This window comes from Erythrolamprus reginae, chromosome 1, assembly GCF_031021105.1.
Source record: "Erythrolamprus reginae isolate rEryReg1 chromosome 1, rEryReg1.hap1, whole genome shotgun sequence".
Lineage (NCBI taxonomy): Eukaryota > Metazoa > Chordata > Lepidosauria > Squamata > Dipsadidae > Erythrolamprus > Erythrolamprus reginae.
This window is the reverse complement of record NC_091950.1, coordinates 105827998-105853784: the sequence shown is the minus strand read 5'-3', so window position 1 is coordinate 105853784 and position 25787 is coordinate 105827998. Positions and strand designations below refer to the sequence as shown.

General features: G+C 35.7%; 1 protein-coding gene across 5 annotated transcripts in view; it reads right to left on the bottom strand.

Moving 5' to 3' along the window:
* Positions 1 to 25787, bottom strand: part of LOC139172328 (golgin subfamily B member 1-like) — a 51591-nt gene that overhangs the window by 2148 nt on the left and 23656 nt on the right. For 3 of the 5 annotated variants that reach the window (XM_070761337.1, XM_070761347.1, XM_070761356.1), the window contains 10 exons: positions 21960 to 22069; positions 20169 to 20337; positions 19279 to 19383; positions 7383 to 18014; positions 6920 to 7071; positions 6157 to 6313; positions 3499 to 3651; positions 2862 to 3026; positions 1565 to 1662; positions 933 to 1067 (listed from right to left, as the gene is read on the bottom strand). In XM_070761337.1, the coding sequence (XP_070617438.1) occupies positions 933 to 1067; positions 1565 to 1662; positions 2862 to 3026; positions 3499 to 3651; positions 6157 to 6313; positions 6920 to 7071; positions 7383 to 18014; positions 19279 to 19383; positions 20169 to 20337; positions 21960 to 22069 (11876 nt within the window). Of the gene's footprint in view, positions 1 to 932; positions 1068 to 1564; positions 1663 to 2861; positions 3027 to 3498; positions 3652 to 6156; positions 6314 to 6919; positions 7072 to 7382; positions 18015 to 19278; positions 19384 to 20168; positions 20338 to 21959; positions 22070 to 22728; positions 22777 to 25787 lie in introns of all 5 variants that reach the window. The other 2 variants (XM_070761316.1, XM_070761326.1) reach the window with 1 other exon arrangement.

Below are 25787 nucleotides of genomic sequence, written 5' to 3'. Positions count from 1 at the left end.
GTCTGGTTTCTAGAGGAAGATTGTTCCAAAGAGTAGGCACCATTGTAGGAGAAAAAACATGGTTTTTAGCTCATCTCTCACCTCAACTCATAAAAATGGATTGAATCTCCCAGAAGAATTACCTCAGACAGGTTAATGGGTTAGAAGAAAAAGTCCTGCAAAAACTTTGGTGCCAAGCCAAACAGGGCTTCACATGTCAAAATCAGCACACTGTGTTGACTAATCATATGCATTTATGTAATATGCATTAGTGAAGTGCCTTAGTTGACCTATGTAATTTTAATAAATCACAATTTTAATCATAAAAAAGGGACAGATTTGTTAAAATAGCTGAAACTGAGATATGGAATAGTATATTAATCTGTTTATGAGCAAGATTAGCATATACAGAGATTAGCTGGATTATTATCAGAAAATATAATTGCAGTCACAAAAGTGAGAACTATAAATATTATTATTTATAGCGGTATAATAACATTTCACATTTCATCAGTTCGGTAGTAGTAAAATCATATATTTGAATCAATGTTCTGAAATTTATCTAGTAATTGCTTCCTGAAGCACGACTCCTCAGGACAATGTTGGGTTTTACAGGATTCTTATTCTCCATAGTTGTACAGCCATATTGTATTTTTAAGAATGAATTTTGTTTCCAAATATTTACAATGTACAAGAATCCCAGTGTCAGTAACTCAAGAAGGAATTAAAAAAAAAATCTTAGTTGTATTTTTACAACTAAGTTGTAATTTGTATTTTAGTTGCATTAAAAAAATATTCTTAGTTGCACATCAAATCTAAAGAAATGGCTATATCTATTGTGAAGTGTTACATATGTCAATACATCCCAGGCCTTGTTGCTACATAAACCTGACATAAATGTTTGCCTTTTGAAATCAAGCTCAGTAAGATCTCTCTATGTATGCTTAATCTACCTTTTAATCTGTTCCTCAGATAGTCCCAAAGCCTCTTCCGCAACTTTTCTTCTATTCCTTTCTTCCGAGAGCCTTTCAGTCAGTCGTATTATCGTCTGCTGCTCTGAATTACGTTGTCCTTCCAGGTCTACAAGTCTAGTGCAAACCCCCACATAAAGTAAGTTACATATAAGAGAGGAAAAAAAGTCTCACTTTTATTTTTATTCATTTTTTGCGTTATTCAATTACAAAACTAAAATTACTTAATTTAAGAATTGTTTTAAATATTTAAAGTTAAACCAGTGCCCTTTCCTTAATTTATATCATAGTGTGATTTATATCTTAACCAACAAAATCAGGGGTGAAACGCCTGTCAGTCATCAGAGAGCTGGTCATGAAGGGAGCGTGAGGCTCCGCCCACTTGCCCAGACACCCCTATTTGGGTTCTTTTACCCTCTGCACATGCACAGGACGCTTGTGGGGTAAAAGAACCCTAATGGTGGCATCCGGACAGGTGGGCGGAGTCTCATGCTCCCTTCGTGACCAGTTCTCCGACGATTGACAGGCACAAACAAACCAAGAGCATTTCACCCCTGAACCAAATGTATTTTACTACTGCAACAACTATAACTACCACATAAATAAATAGCAACCTTTTCTTGAGTTGACCGAGTTCCATATCTTCTATTTCAAAAGTACTTGCAGCTCTTTCTTGAGGAGCTCCTGGAGGAGCTTCAGTTGGAAGATCATTCTAAAATAGTAACATGATATGCTATTTCAATATTGACGTTGATGTTCAAAACCGTCATGCCATTTATGAGAAAACAGTTCATAAAAGTCAAAAATTAAATCTATACCAGATTTATTAAAATAAGTTACTTTCACTTCTTTATAGTTAATTCCAAAATAAAGGAAATACAGGCAGTACCCAACTTACAACAGTTCATTTAGTGACTGTTCAGAGTTTACAACCCATGATCATGTGATCAAAATGCCCACGTTGGGGAATTAGTTCATATTTACAACCGTTGCTGGTTCCCAAGGTCATGTGATCACCTTTGGTGACCTTCTCCTGAGCAAAATCAATGAGCAAACCAGATTTGCTTAACAACTGTGGCAAGAAAGGTCATAAAATGGGGCAAAATTCATTTAACAAAATTTTCACTTTAACAACAAAAAATTTGGGCTTTAATTGTGGTTGTAAGTCAAGGTCTACCTGTATATAAGAGGCTTACTTGCATTTATCTTAAAGTTTTCACGTATTGGATAACAAAACAAATGTATGAAGGGACAGATCAATGTGAAGGGAGAAATTGAGGTTGGGATTAAATGCAACTGATACCCTCAAAAAGAAATAAAGTGAAAATTTTAAAGAACAAAAAGGTAGTACATGAAGTGCTGTTGCAATTTCAAACAGTTGCTAAATGAATGGGTTGTAAGTCGAAGACTACCTGTATTTAAAATATTCTATTTCTGCATTTCTGCATTTTACATAATCATCTTTACTCCCAAAAAGAACAGCATGAAGATTAGTATGTATATAAGAAAGACAATGGATATCTAGAGTAAGCTTGCAAACAAGAGGTTGCTGATACACACTGGCAAAAACATCATAGCTTTCTGACTCGAGCAGGCTGTTGCCATATCTATGTACTTGTCTTCTAGGTTTTAAAGCTTGAGATAGAGATATGTTCTTTGAAGAAAGCAGGGAAAATTACATTTCTTGATCCCCTCATCTTCCTGCAACTATTTATTCTATTTAGAAAAACTGGAACTAAAGTCTTAGACTTAAGTGATTTGCTCCTACTTGTAAAGATAAACAGCACCTCGGAAAACTCACAATTCCTAGATCTGCAGAAATTAATTCAAACTTAACTATGTGGATAAGACTACTTTCTATGCAGACTATACCTTGATGTCTACTTATTCAAAATTGCCAATGCTTCTTACCTGGGTGTTATGTTGAACAGAAGCAACTTGTCGCTGATAATCCCTTTCAAGCTGCAAATGACGATTTTGGAGGTCATTATAACGAAGTTGATTATCTTGCAAAGTTTGGGACACCATTTTTAGTTGAGCAGACAATACAGCATTTTCTTGCACCAACTGCATTACCTGCAATAATTTGGATTGGATAAATGACTAAATTAATGAATCTGCACAGACATGCCAATAGAATCCAAATATTATCAGACAGCCAACTTCTATATTAAATCAAAATTGTGCAATTATTTGAAAGACTGCACGTATACATAGATGTATATAATTTCACATTATTTCCATACTGAGCTTCACATCACTTACTAAATTCTGAATAGCAATGATTATAAGCTTAGATTTGTACTAAGGCATTAGCAGGAAGGAAATTAACATTTTGAGCACTTTTACTTATTATATTTAGGTAAGGTGAAATTCAACAGATTTCCCCCCCCCCCCAAACTAACTTGTAGCAGAAGTTAGTATAATACATGGAAATGTATTACTGAGTCAATTTCCATGAACAGATGCAAATTTACTGAGGAAAAAGCCATACACATGTATCAAATACCATTTTGGTTGAACAAATTGCTGGTTCTTTCTTACTTACGTTTGAGTTTATTTGTTGGAATTTTAATTCTCTCTGGTGCAACTCCTGAAAGCAACGCTGGAGTTCATTCTGTAAAAGAGTTCTTTCAGCTAGCAGATGCTTCATTTGATCGGAGACATCTGTGCTTCCAGCAAGAGTAACACATTCTAATCCCTTGCACAATATATAAAAGCATGACATTGTGACATAGGTTGACTACACGTAGTCTACAATGTGACTGCATACAACGTCAGTTCAGAATGCATCCTGTTGAACTTCTCCCACTGCTCTTGCCACAATTTTAACACAATATTTCCAGGACGTTGAATATGAAAATTTATCACTACATTGTATTTATAACTACCCCTTTCCCCAAAAAATGAGACATCCCCTGATAATAAGCCCAATCGAGCTTTTGAGCGCATGGCAATAAAAATAATATAAGACAGGGTCTTATTTTCAGGGAAATATGGTACAACACTCTGCAGTAAACTCCAGAATGGTATGTGCCCAAGATATATATGCCATCAAGCTTCTTGACTAACCTGGGCTTGAATAAAGATTGCATTGTACCATGCTATAAAAATTATACAGTACATAAACTTTTATATGTTCTAATATGTTGATATTATTTATTTGTTTATTAGATTTCTATGCCGCCCTTCTCGAGGCGACTCAGGGCAGCGTACAACATTAATATAACAATATATAAGAAATCTAATATCTCTAAAACATGAAAATTTACTTAAAAACATTTAAAAGACCCCATGAATATTTGCATACATTCATCCAATCCAATCATATCACAGTCTCATCACTCACAGCCCCCTTGCCTGATGGCAAAGGAAGGTTTTTAAGGCTTTGTGAAAGACAGGGAGGGAGGGGGCGGTACGTATCTCCAGAGGGAGTTCGTTCTTTAGTTTATAACTAATGCAAGAGAGCTTGAACAGAACCTAGCAAACTTTGCAAATTGCATCATTGTAAATATAATTATTACCACTGACTACAAAATTCTCCATACTCACAGACTATGCTTAGAAAAGATTACTTCACAAGCTTTGCAAACTCAATATAATCACTCTCACTTCAAGTCTTTTACCTGTATTGCTACTTGCCATTAAGATTTTAAAAAACCAATAGTGATATGATGTGCTCCCAAAGCCAGTCTCTCTCCCTTGAAAAAGTAACAAAAGGAAGCAAAAACTCAGACACTTTGAAATTCTTCCCAAATCCCCAGAAGGATCCTTCACAACTACCTGCTGATTTCAGGGAGTCCATCCCTGGTTTGAACTTATTACCTTCAAATCCCGAACCTACTTGCTACCAGCTGTCCAAAACATCTCCCTTTTGACCAACACAATGTTCTGTGTGATGTAAAATATACTCATGGTGGAATTAAGAATTATGTGTCTTTTTTACATATAACTCTCTTTGCAATGCTAATATTATTGAACCCTGGTGCCATCTGGTGGTATAGGAATACAGTTGTTGCACAATGGAAAACCCTGAGTTTTGGCTGAGAAGAGAGCTGGAGTCAGAAGGGCCGTGGCTACAGATTGTAGCATTTATGCTTCTACTACTTATAGTAATGCAGTAAAAACATGAGAAAATATAGGCTTTATAATATTGTTGCCTTGAAGCAGCACACTTGACAATATCAATATTTGTATGCCGCCCCTCTTCGGAGAGGGGCGGCATACAAATCTAATAAATTATTATTATTTATTATTATTATTATTATTATTATTATTATTATTATTATTATTATTATTATCATCAATTTTGTAACTGGTAGCAATGGTAGAGGAGACAGACAGTAGCCCTGAGTCTACGGAGAGGGGCGGCATAGAAATTCAAACAAATAAATAAAATAAATAAAATCTTGGTCAGGCAACTCCAATGTGTGGGTTTTCCTAGGCCCGTGATGGCAAACCTATGCCATGCATGCCACAAGTGGCACAAGGAGCCATATTAGTGGGCACGCGAGGTCAGATCCAGCACTCATGTGTGTGCTGGCCAGCTGATTTTCGGACCTTCTGGGCCCAGTGGGAGTTGGGAAACAGCTTTTCAGCCTCCGAAGAGGGTGGGGAAGGCCCGTTTTTTGCTCTCCCCAAGCTCCAGAGCCTTTCTAGGAGCCTGGGGAGAGCGAAAATGGCCTTCCCCACCTCCCCAGAGATCCTCCAGAGGTCGGAAAACTTCCATTTGCTGACTTCCAGTTGAACCGAAAATTTCAGTTTTTTGCTCTTCCCAGGCTTCAGAGCCTTTCCAAGAGCTTGGGGAGGGAAAAATGGCCTGGGGGAGGCTGTTTTTGCCCTCCCCAGGCTTCTAGAAAGCTCTGAATCCAGGGGAGAGTGGAAAACAGGCATGCCATCGCATGCCAGGTCCCACGTGCATGCACAGGGGAATGCATGGAAATTATGGGTGTGGGCACGCACGTGTACGTCTCCCCCGCAACTCCCCTTTCGGCGTGTGAACCAAAAAAGTTTCACCATCACTGTCCTAGATTATTTATTTTTCATTTCAGTTTCATTCTCTTCAATTGATTTATTCCCTGGAAGTGCATTTAGATGCATGTTTTTTATTAGGACTTGGAAATTGATGTGGATATAAATTCAACATTTAATATAAAATGCAAAGAAGATATTTTGGCTATTTTGTTTGATGGCATAGTGGTTTTACCTTCACTGAGGAATTGCTACCAGGAGGTAGAGCTCTTTGAGTCATTTCGTGGTGCTCTTTCTTTAGTTCTGCAACCTGCTTTTCTTTTTCTACAAGAGATGCCTGGAATTGATTTTGAAGTGCTTGAGATTCTGTCAGCAGACGATGGTTTTCTTTTCTAGAGCAACAATATTAAGGTAATAATAGAGTTAAACTATTTCATGAACCTAATCTTAACATTAAAGGGCGTGCATAAGCGCACTATTGTGTCTACCGTCCCTGTCCTTCTGTCCTATTATCCTTTTTATCACTTCTTTATACTTTGTTATGTTGATACAAACTGTATGACAAATATATAATAAAATAAATAAATAAAATTGATTGTTCGTGTTTCAATTTCATGAGGCTGGTTTGAAGAAAAGCATACATAATAAAGTAAAAATTAATGAAAAATATGAATCCAATCCAAGGGAAGACATTAATTGGCCAAATGTTACCAGCAAGGTGTCCTGGGACTTCAGTGGAATATAACAACTATATCACATTTTCCCCACATTACTATGAGAACTGCCCTCTTGCTTTGATTGTTCTTTTTGATCTTTTAAGTGCGGTATCTTAAGCTTTCAAACCATAAAAAAGATTACATATATGCACAAAGACACACCAATGCACTATACTAGCTAATACACATGCAATGCACAAGATCTGCTCTCTTTTTTAACTTGAAGGTGAAAAGAAGCAATCACAGAACTTTTATAAATAACATTTAAAATTAATTTTACACCTCAGAGCAACTACTTCGTTCTGATAAGAGGCTCGCTCTTTCTCAGCTTCTTCTTGGAAAGCTTTTGTCTGGTTCAAGTCTCTCTCAAGTTCATCTACTTTGGCTTTTAGTTTCAATATGTCACTTGTTGCAGAATTAGTTCCTTCTTTAGCCTAAGGAAGAGAAATACGTTAAGAAAATACTTTTTTTGCCTGTTTTGCTATAATTACATTTTTTCAACCAGTAAATTCAACTGTATGGAAAGAAAAAAGTACTAAAAAAAGTATCTATCTATCTATCTATCTATCTATCTATCTATCTATCTATCTATCTATCTATCTATCTATCTATCTATCTAATTATATATTATTTATATACTCTGAAGAAGTAAGTCCCACTGTCTTTGATGTTACCTACTCCTGGGTGAGCATAATATTGCAATCTTAGCCTCTATTTTGTATAATATTGTAAGGCATCAACTTACCAGTCTGTCCCTATCCACTTGAAGACTCTTCAAATTATGTTTAAGTGAACTAATCTCATTGTTGCAGTCATATGGTATAGAAACTGGATTTGTGCCCTGTTTAGCTTCATGAGCTACTTTCAGCTTGGAAATTTCCTGCAAAAGTCTATCTCGATCATCCTGAAGACTGGCCATAGCCTTAGAAAAGGCACTCATCTGTTGAACATAAGTCTCACACTCAGAGGAAAGTCTACTGATTTCAAGGTTTTGGATTTTCAATCTCTTGCACAGGTTTTCAAATTCACCAGTCAGCTGATGAAGGGTGAAGTTGCCTTCAGTTTTTAACAGTGTCTGACTTAAAAAGACATTTTTCCCCATCACACCAAGAATATTTGATTTAAAATCTTTAAGTTCAGCTTCATATTTATCCGCTTTATTTTTTTCATATGCAAGTTCAGAAGCAGATTTGTTTTGAAAAGCCTTGAAATCTTCCATTAATCTCTCTCTATCATGCTGCAGAGCTGTCATAGCTTTTCCAAAAGATTCAAGTTCAGATCTTAGTTCTTTATTCTGCAGTTGGACTTCTAACAATCTTTGTGGTAATTCAATGGTTTCATTGTCCTGTAATCGAGCATCACTGTTTCTATTTATTTTCTCTTTGCTAAAAAATTCCTGGAGTGCAGGTAATAGCTCTAAATTTTCTTCTGGCCCCGAATCAATATGAGGTTCTTTTTTCTGATCAAGTCTATTTCCCTTCAAATGCATCTTATTTACAGAAGTAATCAGAATCTCCAAGTCACACACTTTTGATGTTAATTTTCCATTTTCCAGTCTTAGTGAATCACTTATCTCCTCCTGTACTTTCATGGACAGTTGGAGTTCCTTCATTTTTTTCAGAAGTTCAAATTTTTCCTGTTGAAGAGTCTTAATGTAATCCAACTTTTCTGTAAGTAATTCTTTCAATTGGTTATCTTTTAGAGACAACACTTGATTCAGATCTTCCCTATACTTTAAGAGTTGTGCAGTGAGCATTGCGTTTTCAGAATGAAGATCATCTACCCGATTCAAGAGCTTCCTTATTTCTTGTTTCAATGTCCTAGTCTCATTAGCATTGTCAGTTATTAACCTCTCTTTCTCAGATAAAACATCTCTGTGTTCAGACTCTAGATATTTATGCTCAGAAAGAAGAAAATCTCTGTCATTCTGAAGCGATGACATTGCCTTCTTTAAAGTATCTACTTCACTGGCAATCTCAGCCCTATCCTGAGATGCTTTGTCAACTTTCATCTGTACATTTTTAAATTCATTTTGCATCTTCTGAGAAGTTTCATCTGACTGCTCTTTGACTATCTGTAGACATTTTATCTGCTGCTCATACTCTGAAATTTGCTGTGGATGCAGTGTTCGTATCTGAGTGAGATAGCCGGAAGTGTCGATGTCTTTTGATGAAATCAGAACAGAAATTTCCATGTCTTTCTTATTCAGCATTAGCTTCATGTGATCAGAAATGGTCAACTGCTTTTCCAACTCAGCTTCAGTTTCCCTTTTTTCTAACAGAAGCTGTTGTGTTTCCTGTTCTTTTCTTGTCAAATTTTTCTTCAGTGCTTCCATCTCTTTTTCAACAGTATTATTTTTTATAAGGTGGTTAAGAGATCTGTTTTCTTTAATTAATGCCTGCAAAGCATCTTCCTTTGATGCCAGAGAAGCTGTCAACATATGCAGTTTATTCCACAAAGTGATATTCTCTGCCTTCATTTGAGAAAACTCATTGAAACTGTGTGAATCTACGGGAGACTGCATGACACCCTCTTCTGACATGGGACTTTTAAGTTCCAATTCTTGAATTTGAGACAATTTTATTTCTGTTTCTTCTTGTAAGGATGTTATTAATCTACCACTGGTCTCTGCTTGTTGCTGTTTATTCTCAATGGCACTGTCCCTGTCTCTTGGAAGAGAGTAGGGAAAAGCTGCCAATCTCACTAGATCATCATTCAAATCATTTTGAAGGTTCTTATTCTGAGAATCCCTAATGCCGGCTTCTCTCTGCATAGGATGTTCACCAAGGATTTCCTTTTTGTTTTGCTGGAGAATATGGAATTTTTCTTCTAAGTCTGACCATTCTTTTGGGCAAGTTGTTTTTAGCTTCTGAAGCCCGTGTTCATATTGTCTCTTCTGAACTAATATCTGATTCTCTTTCTTTTTAAGCTCTTTTTTACTGTTTAGGTTTTCAATGGCTAGTTTTTCTATTTCAGCCGTAGCTTCATCCAGCAAGGTCTTCTGTGAAGAGAATTTTTCAGCTAGTCTCTGCAACTCTTCATTTGATTTAATAAGTTTTTCTTCTACGTTGCTTAAATCTTTCTCAGTTTTTTCATTTCTTGTTTGTGACAATTTCAGTGATTTTTCCAAATCTAAAATTATTAGCTGGTATTTAATAGAATCCGTTTGCAATTGGTTAATTTCTTGTTGTTTTTCTTTGAGCAGCTCTTGTAATTCCTTTGTTCTGTTCTTTGTCCCATTATTGTCCCTCTGAGCAGATTTTATTTTTTCTTCAAATACTCTGATAACCTGCTGCTGCTCTTCTTTTTCTCTAATCGTGCTATATTTCTCTGATTCTATATCTTCTAGTTGCTGTGTGAGTAAATTTATTTGTAATTCCTTGGCATTCAATCTGTCTGTCATTTGATCCAATTTTTTTATGTGATTGAGCAACTCGGTCTCCAAAAATTCTTTTTCATTTTTTACTTTATAAGATATTTGTTGAACATTTTCTAATTCTTCTTGTAACAGAGATTTGTCATCTTCTAATATTTTAATTTTCTCATCCAGGCTTACTATTTCTTGATTAAAGCTTTTAGAATAATTTTCTAACTTAAATAAATTGTCTTTATCTTGATCGTCTTTTAATCTTTCTGATATAATTTTGTTTTCTTGTTTTAATATATGCATATGTTCCTCTTTTTTCCCTAAGATCTCTTCAGCTAACAAATGAATATATTTTGCTAAGGAGTCTCTTTCACTAATTTCAGATGATACATCAAATTTCTTCAATCCCAATTGGGTCTGGAGATCTTTCAGAGCAGATTTTACTAGATTAAAATCTTCCCAAAGAGATACATTTTCTTTCTGATTTTTTTCTAGGTCTTGTTTTAATGTCTCAGAGATTCCTTTTAAATGTTCGTTTTCTTCTATTAGCTTATTGTTCTGAAGAGCAGATTCATCAATCATTTTTTTATGTTCTTCCAAACATAAGTTGTGCTTAAAAGCCTGCTCTTCTGCTTTAGTATATAGTGCAGTGATTTCGTTGCTTTTTGATTCAACCAGTTGTTCTAGCTGATCTTTCACAATGGCATTTTCATCCCTTGCTTCTTGAAGCAACTTTTGAAGTTCTTGTTTATCAGACTCTCTCAAACTTATTTTATGAAGAGCTTCCTGTTTTTCTTTTCTAGTCACATCAATAACCTGCCTCATTTCTGCTATTTTACTACTAACATTTTCATAGGCCTGAAGTAATGATTCATATTCTTCCTTTAATTCATTATGTTTAGTTTTCCAATCTGTCAATTCAACTGTCTGAGAATCCTTTAAGGAATTTAATTGAAAAGAAAAGGCTTCTTTCTCCTGGGCTATAGTTTCCATTGCAGACTTGAGACTTTCACACGCAGCAGTTAGATTTTCATTTTCAATTAATAAACTAACGTTTTCTGTTGCAAGAACCTCCCTTTTACACAAAATTTCATTCAAATCTTGTTTGTCTCTGCTCAGCTCAGACACTCGAAGTTCAAGAGCATCAGTCTTATTAACTAATTCTTTGTTTTCCAACACGAGTGCCTCCATTTGATCTTTCAGGACTTTGTTTTCTTTCCGAGCTTCCTTCCGTGATATTAAAGCAGCTTGCAGCTTTCTTTGCAGATGATCCCTATTTTTTTCTTCACACTTCTGTTGTTGGAGTTGACAGTTCCCTACATTTACATTTTGTCCCATGGTTAGAAGATGATCTTGACTTTTTTGTCTTTCTGATGTCATTTCTGTCACATAAGTAAAATCTAGTGAATCTTTCTCTATATAAGAAACATCCAGCAATGGGTTAGAGATGTCTACATTCTGAACACTACTTTGCTGCACATTATTAAAATGCAACTGTGTGGTTTCAGGATTCTTACTTTTTTCATGTACCATATTTTCATTTACGTTAGAAACCGGTAAACCCTTTTCACCAAGCATGCTTAATTCTATCAATAGTTTTTTATTTTCTTCACGGACATCTCTTAACTCCTCTTTCATGTTGAATAATTGTTCATTTGACTTTTCTGTGTTGCTTGTGAACTCCTCTGTTTTTTGCCTCCAATCTTCAAACACCAATTTAAAATGTTTTGCTTCTTCTTGATGTTTCAATAAATTTTGTTGTATTTGGGAAATTTCTTTCATTATTTCCTTTTGATGATCAATTTTGCCTGTGAACTCATTAAGAGAATCACTTAATTTTTTTATTTTTTCATCCTTCTCTGAAATTTGTATGTTGGCTTGCTGAACATCATGCTTCAACTTTTCAACTTGTTCCTGATCATCTCCATCACCTATTTTATGGGAAATAATTGGTTCATTTATTGTTTCAATAATAGCTCTAACATCTGTCAAGTCATCTTTGTAAGTTTCCAATTGTTGTCGAAGGTAATCTCTCTGATTCACCATACTGTCATTGTCTTGCTTATATTGTTGTTCCAATTGTCCAACACTGAACTTCAGTTTCATAATTTCATGTTCCTTCCTATCAAGTTCATCTGACTTCTGTCTTAATTCTTTCTTAAATGTTTCTTTTTCTTTCATAAGGCTGTGATAGGTCTCATCCTCTTTTACTGCCAGCTTAAGCTTGCTTAAGCTTTCTGATTTTTCTAACATAACAGGACTTTTCTCTTCCATCTCTTCTGATTCAAGTGTTTTTTGTTTAGCACTTTCACCATCATGTAGAGTTGTAGCATTTTCTAAATCTTCACGCACAGAGTGTATTGGTGACATAGTAGATTCAAATCCTTCACACTTTCTTTGATGAATTATCTGGAGGGCTTTATAGTCTTCCTTTATGCACACAAGGCTTTTTGTTAGTTCATCAAAATTTGCTACTAATTTGGCATACTCCTCTTTTTGTCTCTGAATTGTTTTAGTGCTTTCTTTACGGGCTGCAAGTAGTACCTGCATTTTCTTATGTAAAAGTGCCTTCTCTTTCTCCAGCTGATTCATTTCACTAGGGAAAGGTTCTTCCGTATTTACACCAGCTTCTGATGTGTTCATTTCCTTGCATGTTTCTTCTCTCTTGGATGCTTCAATTTTGAGATTTTCTATGGTTAAGAAAAGCTGAGAGTATTTCTCAGCATAAGTTTTCTCTTTTTCAGATAGCAGAGATTGCATTTCTACAAGCAAAGAGTCTTTCTCATTTAGACATATTAAATTTATATCAGACATGCTTTTTTGTTCAGCAATGGTTTCCTTCAATCTTATAACCTCCTTCTGTAGCATCTCCAGAGAAGTTGTTTTAGAAGATAACATTTTGTTCATGTCATCTATTCTAGAATCTTTTTCTAATAATTGTTCCTTCAAATCAGTAAGTTGAGATTCCAGATGTTTAGACTGCTGTGTCAACTCATCAATTTGCTCCAATAAGTGTTGTGTTTTATTATATTCTCTTTCTGAATATTCCTGATCACTCCTTTCAAATTCCTTAATTTTCTGAGTTAAATCCTTCCTTATTATCAAAGCTGCCTGAAGCTTCTTTTTCAGAGTTTCCTTTTCCTGACTTAATTTTTCCAAAGTAGCATTTGTCTGTTCTTTCTGATTCAACAAATCTTTAATTGTAGCTTCATTGTTGGTCAACACAATTTGATCAAGTTCAAGCTTTTTCTTATATTCTTCTATCTGCTGCAATAATATACTTGCTTCTTCTGCCATACTATCCTGCATGCCTTGCAGTTGTTGCAATTTGAGAGATAGTTCATTTTTTTCTTCTGAAAATTTAACCATTTCATTCGACGTGGATTCCATTATCTGAGTAACTGAGCAATCTTTTTCTTTTAATTGCTGGCCTAGAGTGGCAATTAAATCTTTCTGCTGAGTAGTTTCTGAAATTAAATTTTCTATCATCTGATTTTTGCATTCAAGGTCTTCTGAAAGTTTTTCAACTTTTTCACATTTGTTATTTAAGGTTTTACAACTCTCTTGAAGTTCTTCTTCTAATTTTTCTACCGTTCCCTGGAGAAAAAGGTTCTGTTTCTTCATTTCTGTTAATGCAAACTCATTTTCTTTACAAACAGACAGTTGCTTATCTAAAGCTTCTTCAGCAGCACTTAATCTATTTGATAAGAGTTCAGTCTCAGATTGTTGAGCATCTCTTATATTTTGAAAGTCATTCTTCTGTACAATCATTTTTTCTTCCCACAGAGATTGCATGTTTTTCAACTGATCATTCAAGCAATTTATTTCTTCCTCTTTCTCTAAAAATGTTTGCTGCAATTCTATTGCTTCAGCTTCTTTACTATGAATATTATTTATTAGAATAAAGATTTTTTCTAACACAGCCTTAGTTTCAGTTGGTTGCTGACAAGCTTCATTATCATTGTTACTGATGAAGTGCCTACTTCTTAATAATGAAGTCAGGCATTTGAATAACTCTTTGTTAATAACCTCGTGTTCTTCCTGCAAAGACTGAATTTCAGTATCTTTTGATTTCATGTTATCTTTCAAGCTGTTTACTTGTTCAAGACTAATCTTGATTTGCTGAGTTGCCCTATCAAGTTCTACCACCCGCCTATTTTCTAACCCAACGAGACTTTGTTCTAGCTTTTCAATTTTCAGTTTTAATTCAGAGATCTCTTGATTCTTTACACTAACCTGCATTAGTAACTGTTCTCTCTCATTTTCCAACTGCGTAGAGATGGCCTGTAGGTGTATTTGCGACTCATTCTCACTGGTTTCTATTTTTGTGTGAAGTTCCTCTAATTCGCTCGATTTCTGCTGTAATTGGTTCTGGCATTTAACTAGTTCTTTATTTTCTTCACTCAACTTAATCAAGTTATCTTGTAATACAGTTTTATCATTTGTTAAAGAATCTACCTGTTGTTGCAGTTTTTCTATGGAATGTATATAATTGTGACATTCTTGAGTGGTTTTAGAACTTAGGATGTTAAGTTCAGAATTTAAGTATTCAATATGCTTTATCTGCTCAGTGTGTTTCTCCTGTACAACTTGTAGATCCATTTCACTCTGTTCAAATTTTTGCTTCCACTGATCACCTTGTTCCAATGCTTTCTGGTGCTCTAATTTTGCAGATTCCAATTCAACTGATAAAGAATTAATTTTCTTGTAGCTAGTGGCAAAGCTTTCATCTTTTTCTTCCAAAAGTTTCTTTAGCGACACAGCACGTTTTTCTAGTTCTTCTCTAAGAAGCTCCACCTCATTATTAAGAGCCTGAGCATTACTCTCTGCTAGTTTCACATTAACATCTTTCTCAAGTAAAGAATTATGTAAACCGTCAATAAGTTGTTCTTTTTCACTCAAAACAGAACTGAGTTCACTCCTTTTCTCACATTGAGCAGCAAATTTGTCCTGCAAAGATAAGAAAGCATTATCTTTTTCTTGCGCTTTGTCTTCTAATTTTTGAATTTGTTGGGTTAGTTTATTAATTTGATCATGGAGTTGTGAAATTAACTGATTTTTTTCTTCATTTATTTTTAATTCTTCTCTTACTTGTTTCACAAGATCAGCATTATCCAAAGCAGAACCCTGTTTCTCTGACAGTGTCTGAGTAATGTCATTTATTAATTTCTCCTGAACAAACATTTCCCTTTTGAGACTCAAGTTTAACTCTTCTATATTTGTAGCTTGCTTCTTCAGAGTCTCATATTCATTCTTTTTGTCCTGAAGTTCAGCATTCAAGGTATTATTAAGGGAAGAAATATTATTTACCAACAGTTCCTTTTCAAGAATACTTGCTTTTAACTGTGCTGCTTCATTCATTAATGATTCTATAGTTTTCTGCTGCACACAGGAAGTTTCAGTTTTATGTGCTTGTAAATTAACATATTCCTCCTCTTTTTGTTTTAAAAGTGTATCCTTTTCTGAAATTAATTTATTTAATTCTTCTATCTTTTGCGTCATATTTTTCAGCTGACAATGGAGGTCAGAAATTACATTCATATTCTCAGACAGTTGAAATCTAAGTAACTCAGACTCTTCAGATTTATCTTTAAACAATTTTAAGCCCTGAGCTTGTTTCTGCAAATTTTCATTCTTTTCTTGTATTTCAAGCTTAAATTTGTCGCATTCACAATCTAAAGTCTGGACTTTGTTTTGTAAATTTGAAATTGTCTGCAAATACTGTTTTTCTTCCAAATCTTTATTTTCTTTAATCTGCTGTACCAAAGCTTCTCTCTGGGAAAGGAGAGATTCTTTATCATGAAAATTACTTTTTAACATTTCTATTTCAGTTAGTAAACTATCAATATAATCTACAAAGGCTAAAATATTATAATCATTCTGTTCATTTAAAAGAGCTATTCCTCCACATTTTTTAACTAATGCTGAATGAATTGTTTCAATATTTCTTTTGAATTTTTCATTTTCCAATTTCAAAATATGAGCTTCATGCTTAATGGATACTGTTTCGCTCTGGTGTTTTATTAACTGATGCTGAAGAGTTTCACATTCACCTGACTTAGTGCTACATAAGGTCAAAGCTTTCTCCTTTTCACATTTCAAAATATCTACTTCTTTGGCTAATAATGCTAACTTATCACTAAACCCTGTACATTCTTCAGTTTTCTTAACAATTTGCCTATGAAGTTCTTCCAACTCTAGCCCCTGAGATAATAAAGTAGCATCTTTTTCTTCAACCTGATGTGATAGTTGCTGACCAATACCTTGAAGCTTTTCTAATTCTTTCTGCAGTGCTATTGTATCAGCTTGCTTTTCTTTTATTTGTTTTAATAAGGTTTCGTACTGCCTATCTTTTTCTTCTAGAGATTTTGATTTTTCGTTAAGATCCATTTCTAAGTCTTGAACTTGTTTTTGTAATGACAGTATTTTTTCTTTCTCACAACTAAGCTGTTGGACCATTTTATTATATTCTGACTCTTCCTTCCTTGACATTTCTTCTTTTGCCAATTCTCTATCTTTAGCAACCTTCAGCTGAGTATTCAATGATAGTATTTCTTGATGTAACTCTTTTGTCAACTCAGTTTTCTCCGAGAGCTGTTCATCCAATATTTCATATTTCTTCTCTTTCTCTGTAATCAAATCTTCTTTTTCTTTCACAAAAATTGAGAGTTCTTTAACTTTATTTTCTAATTTTCTTCTATCCTGATTAATCTCCAAAATCAATTGTTCATTCTCCTTGTCACTACCAATTATTTTATTTTCCATTTCTTCAATACATTGAGCACCTTTCAACAGTTCACATTCTTTTACGTTCAATAATTTGGACAAACTCTCGTTATCATTGACCAGCTGTTGCTTTTCTTTCTCAATAACATGCTTCTCATTTCTTAGATCTTCAGTCACTTTAATCTGACTTGCTAAATCTTTTTCTTTCTGTTCAACTGCAGCTACTAACTCCTTACTAGTCAGGATGTTAGCTTGTTTTTCCATTTCCAGCTTATTTATTATTTCATGTTTCTCTTGTAGCTCTTCTTTTATTTTTTTCCATTCCACTGCTTTGTTATCCAGTTCGCCAAGAAATTTCAATTTTTCTTCCTCTTTTTGCTGTTCTATAGCTTTAAGCTTGTCTTTTAATGACATTATGACCTCTGTTTTTTCTTGTACAGACTTCTTGGCAATTTCTAGATGTTCAGTAAGTTCAGCAAGCTGTCTGGACACATTTGACAATTCTTCATCTTTTTTAGCACTTTCCACTATTAGTTGATTATGTAATTCTTTTACCAATTTCAATTCATTTATAAAACTTTGTTCTTTGTTTTCTTTCTCCTGCAACAAATTGTTTAATTTCTCCTTTGCAGAGATATGTTCATTAAGCTGGATTCTAAGTTGCTCTATTTCCTCTCTACATTTTCTCTCTGTTTCCTGCACTTTTTCAGTTGATTTACTTATTTGTTCTTTAAGCAATTTAATTTGTGATTCACATTCCAAAAGCTGATTACTATATGCAATATCACGATTCTTCATTTCAGAATGGAGTTCTTTAATTGATTTGTTTGCTTCTTTTACTTGCTTAGTAAGATCCAGATTTTCTTTGGTTTTAGCTTCATTTTCAACGTTTGCTATTGTCAGCTCCGATTCTATTGTTCTTAACGTCTCATTAAGTTCTGAAAATTTTATGCTTGCATCTTTCATATCAGTTGTTTGTACATCTTTCAACAATTGAACTTCCTTTTCCGCCTTGGACAGTGCTCTTTCCATCTCCCGTATTTCATCATCTTTGCATCTGATCTGTTCAGAATATTCAGACATATTCAAAGAAAGATCAGATATTTCTTTCTCCTTTTCAATCAACATTTCCTTGAGGTTGTCAATTTCTCTTTCCCGTCTCTGCAGATCTTGAATAAGTTGAGATCTTTCTTCTAAATGATTTGTGTTCAGCCTGTCAAGTTCTTCATTTGTCTGTTCCAGGTCCTGTTGCATCAACTGCATGTCTGCATCTTGTTTCGCAGTCTGGAAACAAAAATGATAAATGTCATCATTGGCCAAAACATGTAGTGTAACCCAACCAGTATAAGAGTAAAATCTTTTCCCTTTGCTCTCTTCTCTTTCTGATATTTTTACAATTATTTCAGGCAACTAAAAATACAGAATAAGTTGGAAGGAACCTTGGAGGTCTTCTAGTCCAATCACCTGCACAAGCAGGAAACTCTATACCAGACATGTCAAATTCAAGGCATGCGGGCCATATCCAGCCCACAAGTTGTTTAGACCTGGAAACTGTGATGGACCAGCCCCAATCGCCTTGGCCCACCACAGCCATCAACCAAAGGAAAAAACCAAATCCAAGCACATGCTGCAGTTGGTTAGCAGCACTTTGGGGATGCAAGGAGTTTGTGGAGCACCAAACTGTCCCACATCGAGTTAATGATTTGTTCCAACCAGAGTCAGCCATCCCAAATCAGCTGCACTCAGTGAGTGGCATGAGCCAGCCACGCTCACCCAGCTATGGCCACCCGGCCATACCCACCCAGTCATGGCGACCCAGCTACTGGATCTTTGAGGGCAACCATAATATTGATGCAGCCCTCAATAAAATTGATTTTGACACCCCTGCTCTATATCACTGCAGACAATTAGCTATCCAAACACTTCTTAAGATCCTCCAGTGATAGAGCATCCATAACGTGTGGAGGCAAGCCATTCCACTAATTAATTAAGTCCAATAAATAAATAAATTATTCTCACTCTCAGAAAATTTGTCCCCAATTCCAGGTTGCATCTTTCTTGATAAGCTTCCAAAACTGGATGCAGTATTTCAAGTGTGGTCTTACCAAGGCGTTATGAAGTGGTACTAACACTTCACATGATCTTTCCCTTTGTTGATGCAGCATTGGCTTTTTTGGCAGCTGAATCATGCTGGCAAAATTGCTGGCTCATGCTTAAGTGATTGTAGCATGAGACAGGGAGCTAAGAAAAATATAGTTAAAATTTCCTGGATTAAGGAAGTAATCATGATTCCTTCACCAACTGTATCTTCAGTTATATAGAAACAGTTGTATAGAATGTGAAGGATGCATGTGTTTTTTTTATGTATAATATACACCAAAGATGGCATTTAATTTTGTTGTACAAGGTGCAATGCCAATAAAGTAAACTAACTAAACTAACTAACTAGTTATGAAAGGTTTTTTAGCATGTATATATAACATATATGACTAGATTAGACATGAACAAACTATATTTTTACATAAAGAACAATGCTTTTATTTTTTACCTTTTCTTTAAAGAAAGACACTTTCTCTGTTAGTTCATTGATAACTATTTTCTGTTCTGAACACTCTACTCCATAAGAACTGCATTTCTTCAAAACATCTTCCAGCTGGTTTCACAAAAATATAAGTTTTTAATTTGATATAATTAATTATAATTAAACCAAATAAATCATTTCATTATTAGCAATATGCAGTTAATTACAAGTCTATGCAATTTAATGATAATTAATACACAATAATCTTGCAAAACTGACTTTTCTTTTAAAAACAAGCAAAATACAATGATAATTGACATTAAAAAGAAGTAAAATGATTAAACTTTCCCAAGCTAACACATTTACAAAAAGCTCCTTATTCTCAGAACTAAATTGTTATAAAGTTTGGGCTACCAGTAAATGAACATCAGTTTTAACAATCTACTATTCCAAGCTGTTACTCTATTGTATGACAATAAAAGTACAGGCATTCCTCACTTACTGATGGTAATTGGGACTGGGAGTTCCACCGCTCATCAATGTGGTCACAAAGTGCATCATCGTATGACTTACAACGGCAGTCCCAATTGCTGGTAAGTGAATATTGCACAGCTGCAACATCCCATGGTAACATTATCACCATTTGTGACCTTCTACCCGCTTCCCCATTAACTCTATGTGTCAGAAGCCAGCAGTGAAGATTGCAAATAGGGATTAACTCACTGCAGAGATGCTGCAACAGTTACAATTATGTGGCCTAGGAAGAAGTCCCTCTCATTCAGCATTATCATAACTCCAAATGATCACTGAACAAGAAATCTTAAAACAAAGACAACCCACTTTAACTTGAAGGTAATTTAGAAAATTTCTTAGGGCTTGCAGATGTTTTACTACCTATTTGGCAGAGCCCAACTTACTTTCTGTTCATTTTGCAAAAGTCTTTCGCTTAATTCTTTATTCTGAAGCTCTTTTTCCTGAAGTGATTTTTTTCTATCTTCCATTTGTTCCAATCTTTCCACTGCACTTGAAAGCTTTTGTTCCTTCTCTGCCAGCAAAGTTTCAAATAGACTATTTCTTTCATTTAATCTGTCAAAAAATAATTTTAGCTTTAGCTTTACCAATAAATGTACTGTACAGGGTTCCCACGATTTTAGCGGGTTCGAACTTCGCGAAAAGTCTATACCACGGTTTTTCAAAAATATTAATTAAAAAATACTTCACATGTTTTTTTCCCTATACCACGGTTTTTCCCACCCTCGCCATGTCCTTGCCATACATTCATCTGCCTTTAATAAATATTTTTTTAATAAACTTTAATAAATGAACATGGTGAGTAATAATGTAAATGGTTGCTAAGGAAATGGGAAATTGTAATTTAAGGGTTTAAAGTGTTAAGGGAAGACTTGTGATACAGTGTTCCCTCGATTTTCGCGGGTTCGAACTTCGCGGAAAGTCCATACCACGGTTTTTCAAAAATATTAATTAAAAAATACTTTGCTGGTTTTGTCCCTGTACCACGGTTTTTCCTGCCCAGTGATGTCATATGTCATTGCCAAACTTTCATCTGCCTTTAATAAATATTTTTTTAAATAAACTTTAATAAATAAACATAGTGAGTAATGATCTAAATGGTTGCTAAGGGAATGGGAAATTGCACTTTAGGGGTTTAAAGTGTTAAGGAAAGGCTTGTGATACTGTTCATAGCCAAAAATAGTGTATTTACTTCCGCATCTCTACTTCGCGGAAATTTGACTTTCGCGGACGGTCTCGGAACGCATCCCCCGCAAAAATCGAGGGAACACTGTACTGTTCATAGCCAAAAATAGTGTATTTACTTCTGCATCTCTACTTTGCAGAAATTCAACTTTCACGGGCGGTCTCGGAATGCATCCCCCGCGAAAATCGAGGGAACACTGTATTACCAATAATATAGCAAGCATTATTTATACACACATACATTCAACAGAGCATGCAACGCCCAACGTAATGTGGAATAGGACCTTCTTTTATACTTTTTTCCTAGGTCAGTTTTCAATTCTGATCTCTAATATCTCATATGTAAATCAGATTTGAGGAAAGGACAGAATAAATCTGGATGCCTTTAGGGTGGTGCTTCTCAAATAGTGGGGCGTGCCCCACTGGGAGTGCGGAGCAATACCAGGAGAAGAACGTGACCCTGGGGAATGTGCTTTTTTTTGCTGCAGGGAGTAGGGCACGCATCCTACCTGATGTTGCGTTCCAGTATCTTATCCAGGGTAGCCTGTTCTAAAAGAAAATGTCTCGTGAGTTCAATCAAATTTCTCAAACTCTAACTTTTCTTTTAGAATGGGCTGCCCTGGACACAATGCCGTGGAAGGCAACAGAGGTACCAGTACAAGTGTCAAGTATGACGCGCATCTCGCAGTGGGGTGCAATTTGGGGGTGGGAGATCGGGCAGGGGTGTGTGAGACGTATATCAGCAGAAAATTGAGAAGCACCGCTTTAGGGGGATGACAATGTTCAATTGATGAAGTGATAAGGGATGAGATCACCAGGGGAGATCATGCTTTCTGACTAGCTGTAGAAGACTCAAATATTTCTAAATATCCAGAAACCAATCTCTATAAGCAATAATCTGAGAAAAGAGTTTGTTTTTCTATATGCATCTAGAAAAATTTAAAAAGTCTAGTAGGTAGACCCCAATCAAATGGTGCAATGTTTTATTTTACCCTTTCAGTTGCTCATTCAGGTTAGAAAGAACTATTTGGTGCTTTTCTGTATCACGTGTTTGCTGGTGGCGAAGCGTGTCAAGTTGGGACCGCAAACGATCATTTTCATTCTGCAAAAAGTGATCAACACATCTATCAATTGCACTGAATTTAAAACCATAATTGACTTTAAACTACTACACAAGTTAAGATTCTATAACTATAGCTAATGAACTACCTCCACAGAAATATTTATATTACTTGTAATACTCAACATTTCTTTTGCAAGGGTTCTCCAAGTAATTTTACTATGAGGATATCAAAATGGAGAGACCCTGATGAGCTCATACAGTATTAAACACGCTGTGCTCGTGTATGCAGTGGTGGCTTGCTTCAAATTAGGAACCATGAAAATCAAACCCTATTTTAAAAAGCTCTGAAATTTATATTACACTCATAAGGCTTTATCTTTAAACTTGTTAATTTAGAATGCATTTCTTTTACTTGCACTGATTGTGATATGTGTTTTTCAAAAATTAAGTAGTGAAATAATTATGGAATTAGAACCAAAGCAAGCTCCACTGACATACAGAACTGGGTATGCTATCCAACTGGTTAGTCTGCCCAACCTCACAGCACTCCTACACAAAGTTAAACTGCAAACAAACAACAGCAATAAACAGAAAAGGGCTCACATAAATCCAGAATCCATAAAAAGGTGGCTAGATTAGACAACATATAAAATATCACTTCCAAAATAAGATATAACTTAAGAATGGGCATGACACACCTGTACAGCCCTCAATAGCTGCCCTTCTTCCTCTACATCAAATGTCACCTGTATTGAAATGCTTTGTTACAATCCAAATATGCAATGATTTTATGTTTGAGAAGTCTGCCTTGCATTATTATTATGTTAACAAATTTATTAGTAACACACTCAATATTTTATTTGTTAACATGAAGCTTAGAGAGGCAAGTATGCTTCACAGATGTTATATGCAAATTAAATAAGACAATCAACAAATATTTCAGATTTAGTTTAACAGATCAGCACAAAGATTATTTTTATTATAAAAGTACTGCTTCTTCATTTCTCTGCATCTATTCCATATGTTTTTATATCTATATCTATCTATGTAAATATTATTATTTATTTGACTTCTATGCCGCCCAACCCCAAAGGACTCATACATGTACATATACCAGATATCCACCAAACTTTGTACAAGCTGTAATTATATGACAACATTACAGCTCAACCATTGTCTAGTAGAAAGACTTTATTTGAATGACAGGAAATCTGTGCACTTGTAAAAATTAGCCAGTGAAGAGAACAAAGAATAAAACGAAGAATAAAAATCAAGAAATCTAATATAACTAATTATTTCTAATTTGCAACTGAAGACCTAAAAACAAGTTTGAGTTTGCCTATTCTTTTTTTCCAGATGGAATGCAGTTGTTTTTATTGCAAATAAATCTATGTTCATCCTTGTATATTGTGTGGCTATTTCCTTGTCTATACTGATCGTTTGTATTTGATGCCATTTAAAATATTTCACTAGCCTTTATTCAGAGGAGTCTGAGGTAGTATACCTCAGCACACCTGAAGCAAAGTATAAGTAAAGATATTTAGCAATACATAAGATAATAATACATCAATATTACATAATAAAATACAATTAAAAATAAAAGAAAACAATAAACCAAGGAAGGGTTTTTTCCCCCTCTCAGATGTCAAGTGAATAAGGAAAGTCCTACCCTATGCCAAAAAGATGAAGTATGTACAGTTATGAATTCTAGAACTGAAGTATTGTTGAGGAAAACAGAGTCTCAGTGAAAGTAGAATGAAGAGAGTACAGTGGTACCTCATCTTACGAACGCCTCTTCTAACGAAATTTTCAAGATACGAACCCGGTGTTTAAGATTTTTTTGCCTCTTCTTCTGAACTATTTTCACCTTACGAACACAAGCCTCTGCTGCTGGGATGAAGGGGTTTCTCCCCCCCCTTTTTTTTTTGAAGAAAGAAAGGGGAGGGGCGGCTTGGAGGGGGAAAAGACTGCATTCAAATAACTAGGAGAACAGCGTGTTTGCAGGCACTGAAAGAGTGTCTTTTGAAGAAAGAAAAGGGAGGGGCGGCTTGGAGGGGGAAAATACTGCATTTAAATAACTAGGAGAACAGCGTGTTTGCAGGCACTGAAAGAGTGTCTTTTGAAGAAAGAAAAGGGAGGGGCGGCTTGGAGGGGGAAAATACTGCATTTAAATAACTAGGAGAACAGTGTGTTTGCAGGCACTCAAAGAGTGTCTTTTGAAGAAAGAAAAGGGAGGGGCGGCTTGGAGGGGGAAAAGACTGCAGTCAAATAACTAGGAGAACAGCGTGTTTGCAGGCACTGAAAGAGTGTCTTTTGAAGAAAGAAAAGGGAGGGGCGGCTTGGAGGGGGAAAAGACTGCATTCAAATAACTAGGAGAACAGCGTGTTTGCAGGCACTGAAAGAGTGTCTTTTGAAGAAAGAAAAGGGAGGGGCAGCTTGGAGGGGGAAAAGACTGCATTCAAATAACTAGAACAGCGTGTTTGCAGGCACTGAAAGAGTGTCTTTTGAAGAAAGAAAAGGGAGGGGCGGCTTGGAGGGGGAAAAGACTGCATTTAAATAACTAGGAGAACAGCGTGTTTGCAGGCACTGAAAGAGTGTCTTTTGAAGAAAGAAAAGGGAGGGGCGGCTTGGAGGGGGAAAAGACTGCATTCAAATAACTAGGAGAACAGCGTGTTTGCAGGCACTGAAAGAGTGTCTTTTGAAGAAAGGAAAGGGAGGGGCGGCTTGGAGGGGGAAAAGACTGCATTTAAATAACTAGGAGAACAGCGTGTTTGCAGGCACTGAAAGAGTGTCTTTTGAAGAAAGAAAAGGGAGGGGCGGCTTGGAGGGGGAAAAGACTGCATTCAAATAACTAGAACAGCGTGTTTGCAGGCACTGAAAGAGTGTCTTTTGAAGAAAGAAAAGGGAGGGGCGGCTTGGAGGGGGAAAAGACTGCATTTAAATAACTAGGAGAACAGTGTGTTTGCAGGCACTCAAAGAGTGTCTTTTGCCTTAATTCCTTCACACTCACCCTTTAGCCTAGCCTTGCTTCTTCCACCCGCCCCCTTTAGCTGCTCCTCCCTGCCCTCTGTTCGCCTCCCTTCTAAAGTTTGGGATTTCCCTGAAGGATCTGCACGCATTATTTACTTTTACATTGATTCCTATGGAAAACATTGTTTCATCTTACGAACTTTTCACCTTACAAACGTCCTCCTGGAACCAATTAAGTTTGTATCATGAGGTACCACTGTATTTGAAAATGACTCCATGACTCAAGGCTTGCTCATTTTCACCTTGAGCTTGTACAAATCAATGCATACTAACTGGTATCCATATATAGATAACCCTTGAGTTAGATCTGCAATTGGAATCAGATTTTCTGTCACTGAGTTATACAATGGTAAAGTACATTATGTGACTCCTCTGCTTAGTGATCGTACTCCCAACAGCCCCTTTGTCATCGTATCTGTGTGGATCATTAAGTGAGGACCTCATAGGACTGTGATATGGGAAGATGAAGAAGTACCAGGCAAGCAGGTAAAACTGTGGGTGAGAACTGTGGTGGGTGAGTGTCACAAGCAGGTGCTGCGAGCCGATATCATGTGGAGTGTGAGTGGGTGGATGCTACAGTGAAAAATTGAGGAGTAGGAGTGACTTGTGAGCCTTTGTTGTCTTTTCCACTGACTTCGTAAATAGTGACTACATGACTAGGGAATACTACAATAGCTGCAACTTACATGTCCAGAGGGACTGGTTGTAAGTCCCACTCATTCAGTGC